At 35.6% G+C, this 16,424-nt stretch overlaps 1 protein-coding gene across 4 annotated transcripts in view; it reads left to right on the top strand.

Moving 5' to 3' along the window:
* UPF2 (UPF2 regulator of nonsense mediated mRNA decay) overlaps positions 1–16,424 on the top strand; it is a 211,336-nt gene that overhangs the window by 30,312 nt on the left and 164,600 nt on the right. For all 4 annotated transcript variants that reach the window (XM_060006040.1, XM_060006039.1, XM_060006041.1 and 1 more), the window contains exons 7-8: positions 531–634; positions 5,660–5,745. In XM_060006040.1, coding sequence (XP_059862023.1) covers positions 531–634; positions 5,660–5,745 — 190 coding nt within the window. The remainder of the gene's footprint in view (positions 1–530; positions 635–5,659; positions 5,746–16,424) is intronic.

The following is a 16,424-nucleotide window of genomic DNA, read 5'->3' as shown; positions in this document are numbered from 1 at the left end:
GCTACCCTTGGCTCAAACCAGTTAGTGACATCAGAAGAAAAGGGGCTTGTCTCTCACTGTCTGTGTATAAGCCTCATGGAAGGACTTGGCTAGTCCTGTGTCATGCTTGCCTGTGGCCGAGAGGAGTGGTGGTGTCTGTGCTTGGGCAGCACCCTTCCCCATCAGAATCCCATGGATTGCCTTCGAGGGCAAGCGATGATCGTACTGTTAATTGAAGACATGGGAGAAGGGATGCATGACAGATGAAAATAGCAGATCTACTATAAAACTACATGCAACTTATGACTTACCATGTAAAAGTTTGCCTTTTTATAGTTGATATCTGAAAGACAGTAGTGATTTAGGGTTATGATTCTAAAGATACCCACACTTTCTAGGGTAATATCTCAAAAAATGCTTCATTTTTTCATGAGTAAGAAAAGTGCTCTAGATTATCTATGCCCCAGATAACTTCTTACTGGATGTTTTTATTCTTATATTGTCTATGTATATATATTTTTAAACCTGTTTAAAAACGAATTTCATGTTAGAACAAGAGGATGAAGAAGCCAGCACTGGATCTCATCTCAAGCTCATAGTAGATGCTTTTCTCCAGCAATTGCCCAACTGTGTCAACCGTGATCTGATAGACAAGGTATGGTTGCCTCTGTGTGACTTTACTCAAGCATGTAGACCTTGTAGGATAGCTTGAATTAGGAACGTCTATGGTTTTTGGACTGTTGTGGCTGTAGAATGAACCATTTCTTCAAATGGAATCTAATATGGGAATTCAAAATAAACACATACAGTGGTAGCCAATTTGTAGATGTTGTGTTTGGGGGTGGAACTGTCTCTAGAATCCTGTTAGCTTGACACCTCTCCCCTTCACATAGGGATTCCTCAGTGTGGGAAATACTGTGTTAGACCAGAAGTTCTTAAAGTATGCTCTGTAGATTCCTGGTGTCTTCTGAGGCACTTTCAGGGGTCTGTAAGGTCAAAACTCTTTCCATACTAATACTAGGATTTTTTTTCCCCACTTTTTCACTGTTTTTGACATTTGCAAAAGTGGTGATGGGTAAAGCTGCTGGCATTTTAACACGAATCAAGCTGCATGGGTAGTAGATTGTACTAGTAGCCACTGCCGTGCATTTGCAATTAAAAGAACAATGCTACTTTCACTTAAGAATCTCTGATGAATCCATAAAAATTGGAGTAATTTTGTTTCATTTCGGTCTTCGAGTACACTTCCTTTTTTTTTTTTTTTTTTTGTGCGGTACGCGGGCCTCTCACCATTGTGGCCTCTCCCGCTGCGGAGCACAGGCTCCGGACGCACAGGCTTAGCGGCCATGGCTCGCCGCTCCGCGGCATGTGGGATCTTCCCGGACCGGGGCACGAACCCGTGTCCCCTGCATCGGCAGGCGGACTATCAATCACTGCGCCACCAGGGAAGCCCAAGTACACTTCCTTTTAACTTGATAAAATAAGAAGGACGTGTAAAGCACATATACTATCTCTAAGTTGCCTCGAGGAAAGGTTGCCTCAATCATTTGTGTGATTGAGTTGCAAGCTAAACTAGTTGCTTTTTACATAGAATACTGTTTTTACTCGAAAGAACTGATGGACAAACTGTGGTTATTCAGACGTGGGTGTTTAGCAGACATTTTTCTAACATGAACAGGTGAGCCTCTCACTTCAAGGGAAACAACTAAAAGTATTTATTGCCAGTGGATAAATTTGACTTTCCAGCAAAAATTAGAATTTTGGAAAACTTCTGTTCACCACCATAAGCTTGACATCTTCCCAGTTCTTTTCTGAAGAGGCTTTATTGGTGAGACTTTTCTGATAAGATGAGTGGTGATGTCAAATGATGTAATTTAAAAATACTGTGTAAGTGTTTGGAAGATCTGCATAGCTCAGTGAACCATTGTTCTGAATTACCAGTACATAAGGTCAACAAAATCTTGATTGGATATTAAAAATTCACTCAGTGCAAGATAGACCAATGGATTTTAATCTAGCAGAGCATGAGAAGTTGATTGATAGTTTCAGATTTCACATTGCAACTGATGTTTAAGAAACTACCACTTGTCAAGTTTTGGTGAAGTATCAAAGAATATCTATAATTACTGAAAACAATATTAAAATATGCCTCCCTTTCCAGCTACATATATGTGTGAAACTGGAGTTTCTTTTTTTTTTTTTTTTAATAAACTTATTTATTTATTTTTGGCTGCATTGGGTCTCTGTTGCTGCGTACAGGCTTTCTCTAGTTGTGGCACGTGGGCTTGTTGCAGAGCACGGGCTCCAGGTGCTCGGGCTTCTGTAGTTGCAGCATGTGGGCTCAGTAGTTGTGGTGCACGGGCTTAGCTGCTCCACCACATGTGGGATCCTCCTGGACCAGGGCTCGAACCCGTGTCCCCTGCATTGGCAAGTGGATTCTTAACCACTGCACCACCAGAGAAGTCCCTGGAGTTTCTTCATATACTTCATCCAAAACAACATGTCACAACAGATTGAGTGCAGAAATAGATACGAGAATCTATAGATATGAGAATCTAAGGTATCTTCTAGAAGAATACCACTCTTCTGTCACTAAATTTTTTTTCATTAAAAAAAAATTTCCAAAAAATGTTAACAACTAATAGATTTATTGGTATTTTTATGTGAATTAATATTTTGAAAATTTCTCAGTTTTAACTTCTAAAAACAGTAACTGCTGATAAACATATTAACCCACAAAAACAAAGTTCTTTCAGGTCCTTAATAATTTTTAAGAGTGTAGAACACTCTTGAGACCCAAAGTTTGAAAATCATTGCTTTAAATCATTTTTAAGTCAAGGTGTAATGTAATCTTTTATCCTTTTTTCTCCCCATAATGTATTGAGGGTTCCCTATAGAGTACTACAGACATCAAGTTGTTTTTTGACTTTCAGCATGTTTAGCTCTTCTACAAATAATTTAGATGTGTTTCAGTAACTATTCATATAATCAAATAGGCTTGAAAAAAATTCAAAATTGGCTAATCACCTCTTGGAGTAATTAGGTCAATGTACAGTTTTCAAAAACTTAGTAATTACAACATTTATTTCTGTTTTCTGAAGAGATAGTCTCTTTTTTCTTTCATCTGTAGAATATAGCAGAGACTACCTTTTAAACAACTGCTTATTTTCCTAAGGTTGGGATATGATTGAATTTTTCCCCTGCTAAATTTTCATATATTCACTGGATATCAGCAGGATGAGAGATACCTTGACATGCCTGCCACACCCTTGCAGCCGTTTTGAGTGCTATCCTGAAAGTTGAGTGGGAAGATCTCATGTGAATCTGTATTGGAAAGTATCCTGCAGTGCCCAGCTCAGTAATGACCATATGTTAAATTCTGGGTTAGCTCTTGGAGGTTCAGATGGAAAATAGGAGGTTACCCTGCCCTGTTGGACCCCAGTGGGTTCCTCCTGGGAGTCAGCTTCCTCATGAAAGGAATTTTTTCCATCTATATTGGCAGAGTTCCAAATGACTTAAGAGGGAAAAGTAGTTGGAAAATAGAAAAATCTAAGAATTCTTTTGAATTCAATACTTACGTAACAATATATGACCTGAAGTGAAGATGTCTTTTAGGTGACTTCTGCAGGTAATGTCATTCATTGTGATGCTTATTTCTGCATGCATTTGATGATCAGAAGAGTTTATTTTTACTTAAAAAAATAAAAAATGATTGTTGAACTGTCTTTCATTTACTTACAATGTTTTGAAACAAGTTTTCAAAAACTGCTTGTTGAGTTGTCAGGCAGCACTTGTAACCCGGGCAGACAGACACCACACCAGTGATTCCTTTGCTTTCATTTCTCCCCAAAGGGCAGGGCTGGTTAAATCTAAGAATTAATATACATGTGAAGCTTTTTTTTTTCTTTTTAATTTCCTCAAATTTATTAATTCTGGCAGTTTTCATGTAGTCTTTTATTCATTTATTCTACGTATTTATTGAGCCACCACTATGTGTACCAGGCATTTACATGTTTACGAACTCCTAATCTTTGCAGAGTTTTGAGCATTGTAGTTTTTTTCCATCTAACTGGCCTTTGATTATTGTGGTAGGAAAAGTGTTCATTGCCTGTTAAAGGATAATGTTCTAAAATAGTTATTGAAGTACATCTTATTTTTTTGTTTCCTAATTTATGTTGAAACATAGGCCATTATTAGCCATTAAAATTTTTTCTGTATATTTTTCAAAAAATGTTGATTTGAGGGGTGTGTGTGTGTGTGTGTGTGTGTGTGTATGTGTGTGTGTGTGTGTGAAGTTTTCCAGTGTTAACCAGTTTTCTTTTCTGAGTACATGACCTTTGGGATTTTTATTATACTAGTCCAGAATTTTTCAGTGTTTCATATGGGTGAATTACTTGAAGGAACTTTAGTATATTTTCAGCTTTTCTCTTTGTTATTCTAATTAGCTGTAAGAAGCTTTAATGTTATACAATATAAACTTTAATAAAATATATTATACTCCCTTTACAAGCAGAAGGAAAAATTTACATTGGTTTTACTTTTGACTAATAGTGACAGTTTCAATCTTGGTGAATACTTTCAATGTGAGTTAGTTTCCTGGGTTTGAATCTAATTACCATTAGTTGTGTCATTTTTTTCAGCAAAAGTTTTAATCAAATGGGAGGTGTTTCAGTGAGTGTATTGTTGAAGAGTTGAACCCCTTTGTAGGGAAGTCTGAGGATCTTTGTTACCTGATCCTCAAATCTACCTAAAGATTGGGATTAATGATAAAATAATCATGCGAACCTATGGAAGGAAAATACTTGAGGTACCCAAAAGGATATTTGATAATAGTTTTTTTCTTTTTAAAGTATAACTTAAACTTGTTATTTTCTTAAACCATGTATATTGAAAATCTTTGATAATGTTTAAAAAATATATATACCTATATTTAAAAAATACCAACTACTCATAGTTTTGTTTTCTAATGGCTTCCCGGAACATACACTTCTTGTAGCTTTTCTTCTACACTTATATTAGATGTTAGACATATTGATGAAATATTGAACACATTTTCGTTATTAAAATATAGAATAGTGGATTGCTATACTAAATAATAATTATGGGTATTTATTGTAGTCCTATGATGTGGTTTCTTTAGTTTGTTACCAGATCTGACTGTTGACATTTTTACTCAGTGTTGAAGCACTTACTCTTACACGTTTCTAGGGATAATCTGTGTCTATGTCTCATACGTAGTTGGTCTTTATTCTTTTTTGGTTATCCTTATTAGCATTAGTAATTTTCTTGGTTCCTGGCTTCTTGTTACTTTGTACATTTTACCAGAAAACTTTCCTGATATTAACATTGATTTATGAGATCAAAAGCATGGATTGTACATTTCATATAGTTACTTGCCAAACATGTCATGGTGGGTCTTCAATCTACTCACTTGAAGTTCTGTTTCTAACACTAGGTTGCAATTAAAAAGTTTATGAAACATATATTTTGAGATATATAAGGAGAGAGGAGTTTAAGCTTAGTGATCTTTAAAGTTTGGGATATGCTTATAATACTACTGTCTTAAAACCTTTGTGAACTGTTTAGGAACTATTAGAAATCATTGTAGCATGCAGAGTTTCTGCTTTCAATAGCTAAATGGAGATTTTTTTAAGAAAAAAGTTTGCTTTTTCTCCTATAGGCAGCAATGGATTTTTGCATGAACATGAACACAAAAGCAAATAGGAAGAAGCTGGTCCGGGCGCTCTTTATAGTTCCCAGACAAAGGTAGGTAAAAAAAAAAAAAGAGTAATTTCTTAGTGTTTTTACCCTGCAATGATGATTGTAAGGTCTAAGTTCTTGTTTATCTCTTAGAAAATATCCCTTGTCAACAGAACTTATTATCATTGTTGTTAGCATATTTTCTAGAACTTATTTCTCATTGATTTTTGTTCATGAGCTCTAGTGGGAATATTTCTTCTGATGCTTTCTTGTTATTTTGAGAGAAAAAATTTAAGAATTATAGGAACTTAAGTAACTTAATCATTGCTAGAAGCAACTTGTTTACACTTTTGCCTCTGAGGAGAAAAAATAATAAATGGTATATCTTTTTTTGGAGAGTTTTTATTTTATAGAAAGATCAGACTAAATTGATTGTATCTAATTTTTAAGAGTTGTGTTTAAATGAAAAATTTCAAGTTTTTTTTGGTAATTATGCTAGTTTGGACTTGGAAGTCACATTAGTGATTATGTTGCTGGTAATTCAAGAAATTATGAATAATGCTGGTAGACAATTCTAATGCTCTAACTTACACTAAATTAAAACCCCTACTTCACCCGCATATTTTAGGACCACAACAGGTCATAGATTGTTGACCTTAGGAACCTGGAGGAGATCCATTTCTGTTTATTCAACAGTGAATAATTAAAGGATTTTGTTAGCTATTATCATGATTACATACATCATAGCTAAGATATATACTTTCCCCAGAAGATACGGATTCTGAGGGATTTCACTAAAGATTTCTTAAGCAGAATTTTAATTTGGTTCATTCATTGGTCTCTTAAATGGTAACATTTCGCAGTGAAACCAAATCACTACTTTTTTCCTTTATATTGGTTTTTATCTCCTTGTCAGCAGCATTAATGAGCATTTGTTTTTTCATTTTAGTGGGACAAGGGAGATGGAATGTGCTAATATAGTGAGTAGATAATTCAGAATTATCTAATTGAGAAAATCATAGATGAATTATTTTTATTATGTAAAATTATGTACTGCATTTCATCAAATCTGAGGTGCCGTCAGTTATGAGGTGCATCATTATTTCATGTACAACTAAGAAAGAAAAGAATATTGCCAGTTACTTTTAAGCCTTTGATTGTGAGACACATTTTACTTTCAAACTCAAAATTTCAAACTCCAAAATTTTTTTCCTTAATATTTTGGACCAGTTTTTTAAAGTGATTCTTTTCTTTACCTATACAGTGGAGTGTTTACTTTCATAGTTTTCTTTTCAACTGTTTATTTGAATGAAGAAACGTAGTAACAATTATCTGGACTTCTAGCATAGAATGAACCAAATTTAGCAAAAATAAAAGGCTTTGTTAACAAAAGAAATTATGCAGTAATATTAAATAGTTTACTTATAAGAGAGCATCTTGTCTCCCTTTATCCCCATTCCTTCCCACTCCCTCACCCTAGAGAAAACTCCTGAAAAACTATATACTATTACTTGGTTTTATGCCAGTTACATCCTTTATAACTGGATTTATCTGCTTAGCTCAGCAGTTGGCTGCAAATTAGAAGTAGTTGGAATCTGCTAGAAACAGACTTGAAAGTAGTAGGAAGTGACAATTATGGTTTGAGAGGAGAGAAAAAAATAAAGATACAAGTACTTAAAATGTATATCCTTTTGGAGCTATGAGGAAGAGACCACATAGTCTTATATACCTGAAATATAAAAATATAATAATTTAGGTTTCTTATATTCAGCCTGAGTGATCAGGAAAGGTTAAATTATGTTCTAAAATTTATTCATTAACTAAGGGTCTACTCTATACTGTGATTAGTGCTGGAGATACAGTGGTGAACAAGACAGATTCAACTCGTATTCATGCAGCTTACAGTTTCGAGAGGAAGAAAGAGAATTCTAAGTGCAGTTGACAGGAAGAATCCCAGCATGTTTTGAAGTACGTAACATGGGGAACTGATTGACTTAGTCTCGGCAGTAAGAGAAGGCTGCCTGGAACAAGGGTCATTTAATCCAAGACCTGAGAAAGGAATGAGCTAGGTGAGGGATGGATGAGGAGAGGGAACGTAGAAAGCATTTCTGATAGAGGCAACAGAAACAGAGACAGGAACGGTCATGCATCAGAACTACTGAAAAAACCTGTTTCTTGGTTTCCCTGGACATTGTTGCCTAGACTAAGCTGCAGGAGGGAGGCCATGTTTACTTCTTTATCCTCAGCACTGAGCACAATGCCGCACAGACAGAAGGTGATAAACTTATGTAACCTGGTATTTACAATGCCCTTACTCATCTAGCCCCTTTTCAGCTTCTTCAGTCGTCATTCTAGCCACTCTTGGAAAATCCTGATCTGTAACGATTTCTTGAATACCCTTTGTTCTCTGCTTCCAAGCCTCTGCTTTCTACTCTATCTGGGATATCCTGTATTTTTCCACCAAAAAATCTCCAGTCTTGAACTCTTAGCGTAAGAGTTATCTTCTCTGAACAACCACCTTTATTTCCCTTACGTATATATAGGTGCTCTTTAATAGACTTTCGACTTAATGTCTTCATACATACAAAGAATTCGGCACGTTACATTAGGCATATTGGGTCAGTGTTGGTTTGTGCCTGTACCCCTATGAAACTGTAAAAATATGGGCCCTTTAAAAGAGGACTAGATCTTTTCATTTTGAACATCTGCAACATCAGCTGTAGTGTTTGATACACAGTAAGGGCTTGAAAATATTTGGTGAATTAATATTGGTCATATGCAAATTTAAAATTTTATTTAAAAAATAAGTAATGCACTCACAGGACTCAGAACACTGAAGTATAGAACATTGTGCTGAAAATTATCTTTCCTATCCTTGTCTCCCCATCTACCCAATTCCTACTCCTCCCAGTAGGAAACCGCTGTCTTGATTCTTGCATCCTTCCAAAGTTTCTTTTGCATGTGCAAGAACATGCGAACATTCTTATATTTCCTGCTTTTTTACACAAGGGCAACTTCTTATACCTATTGTTCTGAACTTTACTGTTTTCACTTAACAGTATATCTTGGAAATCTTTTCAGGTCTATACATAAAGATTTCTATTGTTCTTTTTAAAGCTGCAGTGTTTCTTTTTATGAATATACTGTATTTAACCACTTTGGACTTCCAGTCTTTGCCATTACAAACAGCCCTGTATTTGTATAATACCTTTCCTTTCTTCTTCCTCCTCTTCATTATATTAGCTAGTGGTTTATTCATTTTAGTTTTTTTCACACGCACACACACACACACACACACACACACACACACACACACATAAAACCCAGCCTCTAGATTATCTATGTATTTATTCTACTGTTTTACTGTTTTCTTACTCATTATTTTTGGATTTTATCTTTATTTTCTTCTTTTTTGGTTTCTTTAATTCATTTTGTTCCTTTTTTGGCATTTATATTATATATTGCTGTCCTCTGACCCTGGTTTTAGCTATATCTCTTAGTTCTGACATGTGGTGATTTCTATTTTTATGTTTTCTGGAAATTCTCCAATTTCAGTTTGTTTTTACATTGTTACCTAAGGAGGTATTTGAGAGAGTTTTGAAATTTCCAGGTAGTGGGACTTTTTTGTTTTGTTTTCTGGTTAATCATATTTTTATTGCACTGTGATTAGAGAATACTGTGTTACTTGTGCTTTATGGAATTTTAAAAAATTTTCTTGTGGCCTATTATGTAGTCAGTTTTCATGAACATTCCACAAACATTTTTGGAAAAAGGGGCGCCTCTCTCTTTGTGTGGCATCTCCCTCCCCTCCCCCCAAAGGACATGGATCCTAGTGAATGTCTTTATTCTTCTCTATGGCCAGGATTCCCTCCTTTATCCATTTAGCCCCTCCAGCCTGAGCCGACTATAAAAACCAGAATGAATCATTTTATAGTTACTTGAGTGCCTATGACTGTGAGGACCCGAAGGTTTTATATGTGTGTATATGTGGTAGAGAATTTAAGCTGTCTTACCTAGTTTGTATAGTTTGGTTTAGGAAGCACTAAACTAGATAACTCTTTAAGGTTTTTACAGTTCTTTTCTTTAAAAAAAGCAAAAACAAAAAAAACAGGGTTTATTGGAATATAATTCACATAACCATACAGTTCACCCATTTGAAGTATACAGTTCAGTGTTTTAAATATATTCAACTATCACAACAATAAAATTTGAAAACATTTTTGTCCCCCTAAAAGAAACCTTATATCTATTAGCAGGCAGTTCCATTCCCTCCCTGCCCACTCTCTCTCCTGTCCTAAGAAACCACTAATCTACTTTCAGTCTCTATGGAGTTACTATTCTGGGTATTTCCTGTAAATGAAATCATAAAATATGTGGCCTTTTGTGCCTGACTTCTTTCGCTTAGTAGGTTTTCAAGATTGATCCATATCATAGCATGTATTAAAATTTCCTTCTTTTTAAAGGCTGAATAATATTTCATTGTATAGATATATACCACATTTTGTTTACCCATTTGTCAGTTGACGGACATTTGAGTTGTTTCCACTTTTTAGCTATTATGAATATGCCGTTGTGACTCTTTGTGTACAAGTTTTTGTGTGGTCTTTGTTTTCAGTTCTCTTGAGTATATACCTATGAGTGGAATTGCTGTGTTTTAGGGTAACTATGGTTAACATTTTTAGTAACCACTAAACTATTTTTCGCAGTGGCTGCATTTTACATTCCCAACAGCAATGTGTGAAGGTTCCAGTTTTTCCATATCCTTACCAACAGTTGTTGTTGTCCCCGTTTTGATTATAGCCATCTTAGTGTGTAGTGGAATCTTATCTCATTGTGGTTTTGATTTGCATTTCTCTAATGGCTAATTATTTTGAGCATTTTTTCATGTGCTCATTGGCCATTTGTATGTCTTCTTTGGAAAATGTTCTGTTCAAATCCTTTACCTCCTTTTAAGTTGTATTATTTGTCTTTTTATTATTGTTGTAGGAGTTCTTTATATATACTTTGTGCACGTCTCTTATCAGATATAATTTGCAGATGGTTTCTTTCATTCTGTGAGTTGTCTTTCACTTTCTTGGTATCATTTGCAGCACAAAAGTTTTAAAAATTGATCTTTCCATCTTTACAGTTCTTAAATGTCTGATGTGGAGCACTGTTTTAACTTTCAGTTGTGTTCTTCCTTCATTAAATAAACAGTGGTTAAAAAAAATCTCAAAAGGCTGGCATTATATCTCTTAGCCTGTTAATTTGAAGGAATCCACAGAAATGAAATCTACTAGAAACCTCCTTAATTATATATTTATATATCATCCTACAGTTAATTTGTAGTATAACTGTCCACACATGAAATTTCACATAAAGTGCTTACATCTTTTAAAAAAAATTTTATTGAAGTATAGTTGATTTACAATGTTAATTTCTGCTGTACAGCAAAGTGACTCAGTTATACATGTATATATTCTTTTTCATATTTTCCATTCTGGTTTATCACAGGATATTGATATTTCCCTGTACTATACAGTAGGACCTTGTTGTTTATCCATCCCATATATACTAGTTTGCATCTGCTAATCCCAAGTGCCCAACCCTTCCCTCTCCAACCTGACCTCACCTTTGGCAACCACAGGTCTGTTCTCTACGTCTGTGAGCCTGTTTATGTTTTGTTTCATAGATGTATTCATTTGTGTTGTATTTTAGATTCCACATATGATACCATATGGTATTTGTCCTTCTCTGTCTGACTTACTTCGCTTAGTATGATAATCTCTAGGTCCATCCATGTTGCTACAGATGGCCGAGTAGTATTCCACTGTATATATGTACCACATCTTCTTTATCCATTCATCTGTCCATGGACATTTAGGTTGTTTCCATGTCTTGGCTATTGTACAAGCTGCTATGAACATAGGGATGCATGTATCTTTTCAAATTATAGTTTTGTCTGGGTGTATGCCCGGCAGTGGGATTGCTGGATCATATGACATAAAGTGCTTACGTCTTAAGTATATGTGTATATCCACACCTAGATCAAGATAGAGAACATTCCTAGCCCCTCCAGAGGTTCCCTCACCTAAGCAAACTTTCAGGTGTAAAGTCAGCCAGAATCAGGGAGCGTACCTAAGCATCTCTTAGTTCCTTGTTTTGAATATAGATGGACCTGGTATTGGTTTTAGTGACTTTGAAGCCATATGGATTTTGCCGTGTTTTAGCAGATGGATGTATGTTCAGAATCTCTTTACATTAATATAAACAGAATATTCTTCAGAGGTAAAGTGCTTCACTTAAGTCTTGGACAGCTTTTCCTGATCCAGCTTTTAGGAGCATTTGCTGGAGTTTTTGTGAGAGTCTTTATAATTTGACCTCCCCTTGCTAAAAAATGAGAAACTGAGTTTTGGGAAATCTGTTAGCATGTTGCACCACTTGATGGCACTGTTGAATTGGGAATGTGAATGTTGTGGAAAAAGTCATCGGAGCGTTTGGTTGTCAATTTCAGAGTAAATGATCCCAGTCTTTTGTTTATTATATTTTCTCTTTTTTGAATTGTCATCTGCTTTGGTGTTTCCTATGAAGAAAAACCTTTGTATTCTTTAATTGAACAGTAACAGTGTTCTTTCACATTAATTTTTTTCTAGACATTTTTGAGCACAGATATAATTAATAGCTTTCAACAGTTAAATTCTTTAGATTTTAAAGAGACAGAAAAAAGCTGGACTTTTTTTTGAAAGCTGATTGATTACAAAATAAAAGCCTTTAAGATTCCTTTTTTTTCCCCCTCAGGAACAAAAGTACGTTATCCTGCTTTCCTGTTCTTACTTGTAGTTAGTAACTGGATGTTTACTTAGTTGATGATCATTAACTGCTTGTAGGATACTTAAATGTGTGATTTAGGAGACCTTGAAAGTATAAGCAAGGTTTTATTATTATTTAAGAAAAAAACACTCTTTTTAAATGGTTCACTCATTAATTGTTGGTAAAAATAATTATCACTCTCAGAAGATTATAAAATTCAGTTTTCAAAGGAAGGGTCTAAGTTTATTTTCTAGTTTACTTTTAGAAAAGTCAAATAAAATAAAATATATATCTAGCTTAAAATTTAACACAGAAATTTGCTTTTTATGTTGATTAAAGTGTTTTATAACTTTCATGTGATTGATATAGCATTTAGCACTCCATTCCATTTGGGCTTGCATTTGTAGGAAGGTGGAAAAGACAGAAAAACATACTTAAATAGGACTAACATTGAAAAAATATGTAATTTCTTGTATTATTTGCATCATAGGGGATCTTACTTTGTGAAGTAAGGAATGAACATTCACAGAACTTGGAAGATTTAAGTGGGGCAGGATGACATTTAGTATCAACGATCCATTTAATTGTAAAAAGTATAGTGGAAAAAGGAATTTTAGGAATTTCTTAGTTTGAGAAGGATTTGGTGAGTTTATTAGTAGAGGATTCTGGGAAAACAATATCTGGCTTTACTTCCATATGACCAATTCTGAAAGAAACAAAAACTAGGATTACTAACTACTTAGAAAGGCTTAATTAAAAGAGTTAAGATCTTCTAGGGGATCCTTAACCTAATTTTTAAATTCCTGTTGAAGCTGAAAGTGCTGACCTGTGTTCTTAGTTTACTGATGTTACTCTGCATGGATAACACAGGCTGCTTTACTTTAAAAGGTGGCTCTATCCACCTTTCTTTGGGGGCTGGGAAAAAGCTTTGAAGTATCAATAGATTGAGCCAATTGGAAGAATAAAAAAAATGAAGCAAAGTATAGGTGACTTGACCAGGAAAAGAAGAAAAAAGGAAATGACATAGTTTGATTAGAATTTTTTTCTTCTACGTGTTATAATCTCAATTTTTTTTTTTTTTTTTTTGCGGTACGCGGGCCTCTTATTGCTGTGGCCTCTCCCGCTGCGGAGCACAGTCTCTGGGCGCGCAGGCTCCGGGCGCGCAGGCTCAGCGGCCATGGCTCACGGGCCCAGCCGCTCCGCGGCATGTGGGATCTTCCCAGACCGGGGCACGAACCCGTGTTCCCTGCATCGGCAGGTGGACTCTCAACAACTGTGCCACCAGGGAAGCCCAGGAAACTTATATGTAACACCAGTAGGGAAAATAAACTATATGATTATCCCATTGACTGCATAAAAGATATTTGATAGGGCTTCCCTGGTGGCGCAGTGGTTAAGAATCCGCCTGCCAATGCAGGGGACACAGATTCGAGCCCTGGTCCTGGAAGATCCCACATGCTGAGCAGCAGCTAAGCCCGTGTGCCACAACTACTGAGCCTGCACTCTAGAGCCCGCCAGCCACAACTACTGAGCCCACGTGCCACAACTACTGAAGCCTGCGTGCCTAGAGCCCATGCACCACAACAAAGAGTAGCCCCCATTCACTGCAACTAGGGGAAGCCCGCACGCAGAAACAAAGACCCAACTCGGCCAAAAATAAATAAATAAATAAATTAAAAAAAAGATATTTGATAAACTAGTGCTTGTTTGATAAAATATAAAAGTTGATCAAATTTAATATTATTCTTATAAAAATTGGATGATATTTCATTAATATGAAGAATAGTTTAGAATAAAAGCTGACAGTAAGAAATATCTATCAAGCACCTATGAACAAGTAAATTATATACGTTAGAAGGTGATAAACTCTATTTAAAAAATAATAGTGCAGGGTAAGGGGCTGGGGGGTGGGATGGATTTGCAGTTTCAATGGTGTATTCAGAATGGGTCTCATGGAGGGGATGTCATTGGAACTAAGACTTGACCTTTCTGAGGGAGTAAGTGGCAGAGATATTTGGGGAAAGCAGATTCCAGCTACTGAGAAGAGCCAGTGCTGAGGCTCTGAGGATTACTGGGGGTCCGGTGAGACTGGACAGGATAGTAGGAGATGAGGTCAGGTCAATTCATGAGGTCACAGAAGTGCTGTTTGAGAGAATTAGAGCCTGAGCCTCTCGACTCCCAGTGCATTGCTCTTTGTTATCCCATGACCTCAACTCTTGAGTCTTATTTTTCTGACCTGTAGTTGTGGCAGTTGGGAGGGGTAGAACCTGGGGCATAGGTTTAAAGTCCTATATTTGTAATTGATCATGAACTGAGAAAAAAAGTATTTTTTGCTAAAGTGGATATGAAAAAGCTAACATTCCAACTAAAATATAATAATATATTAAAATATAATATTCTAACTAAAGTTTGAAAGTTTAGAAAGTAAATTTGGTATTAGTATGAATCCATCTATTATGCATGAAAATTACGTGTGCTGTTGCCCTAGGCTTTTTTTTCCCCCACACTAGCAGACGTTAAGAAAATTATTACATATTTGTGAGAGTGTCTTACAGGATACCTCTTTTTTGTAACATCAACAAGGAGTAATGTGACCCACATGTGTGCATTTTCTGTGTGACAGGAACTTAACCTTCAATTGATAAAACTTTTAAAATAATTTAAAGAAACATTTAAAATAAGGCTTAACACTAAATGTTTTGATTCAGCTCTTTACATAACGGACTGTACTTCTCATTTCTTTAAAGAAGGGTATAATGCATTTAAAATTTTTTGAGGTACTTTTACAGAGCCACCACATTCTTGACTTCTCTCAACCTCTGTCGTCTTATTTCTGAAATGGTGATTATAATGTCTACCTGATGGGGTGGTTATCAGTATCAACAAGATAAATAATGGAGATTGGATGCCTAGGACAGGGCCTGGCACCTTGGGAAGAAAAATACGTGATAAGTTTTAAAGGAAATTATAATGGTCAAAGAGGAATACAAAATTTTTGAGGCTCTTAGGCATGAATTTGAGCACTTTCCTCTCCTTGACTCCACCTTTCAAATTTCTGTCCATTCTTCCTTCCTTCACTATGTCCCTTCTGAATTTTCCAGGTCTAATTCTCAGCCTTTCATGGTAGGCAGAGTTTTCTCTGATGATCACACCATTTTCATGTTCTGTAGTATAATGATATATTCAGGGATATGTAAGACTTGTAGAATTATTTGTCTGTTCTAAATGGCTGCGGGTTGTTGTAGTTTTTGAGCTCTTGCTTTGAATTTTTCTAGTTTTTTGCTTCCTTCCTCCCTGTCAGCTCCCATTACTTGCTGCTGTCAGTGCAGCTGCTTTTATTAGTTCCTCACAGCTTCTCATCTTCAGAATCTGGTCTGCTGAGTGTTGAATCATTGGATAATCAAGTTTTATAAAATAATGTCTGTGGCAGGAATGGAAAATAAATTTTTAGCTTGTGTGTTGATTCTGATTAGTAGTGGCTGCCTGGAGTCCTGGAATCTGGAGTTGCATCCAAATTTGATGAGAAAGTGCTCTGATGATGAAAGGGGACAGCAGCATGAGGAAATGCAGATTTGTGTTTATTGTCCTGAGTAAGAGTCGAGAAGCCCCGTGGGAGAATCTGAGTGGGTTCTATAATGGGTAGAATAAGTTAGTGTGTGGGTTTTGTGATTATTATTTTTTTTGACTTCTTAGATACCCTTTTGGTTATTGGTTACCCTTTTACTTTACATTGAAGCTTTGAAATAACTTATCCATGGATAAATGAAGGAAATTGTTTAAAAGGATTGTTTTATACTGTTTGTTATCTTTGTTTATTTACTCAGTAATTATGTGATTAAAACTTTAAGCCATGTTTTCTTTGCTTGGTATTTCATATTTTATCAAAATTGAGTACTCGATGGAAATTGCAAATGTGCAGTAAATGTACTGAATGGAAAATACCATATTATTAATAA

This window comes from Delphinus delphis, chromosome 2, assembly GCF_949987515.2.
Source record: "Delphinus delphis chromosome 2, mDelDel1.2, whole genome shotgun sequence".
NCBI lineage: Eukaryota > Metazoa > Chordata > Mammalia > Artiodactyla > Delphinidae > Delphinus > Delphinus delphis.
This window is presented reverse-complemented; position numbering and strand designations above follow the sequence as displayed.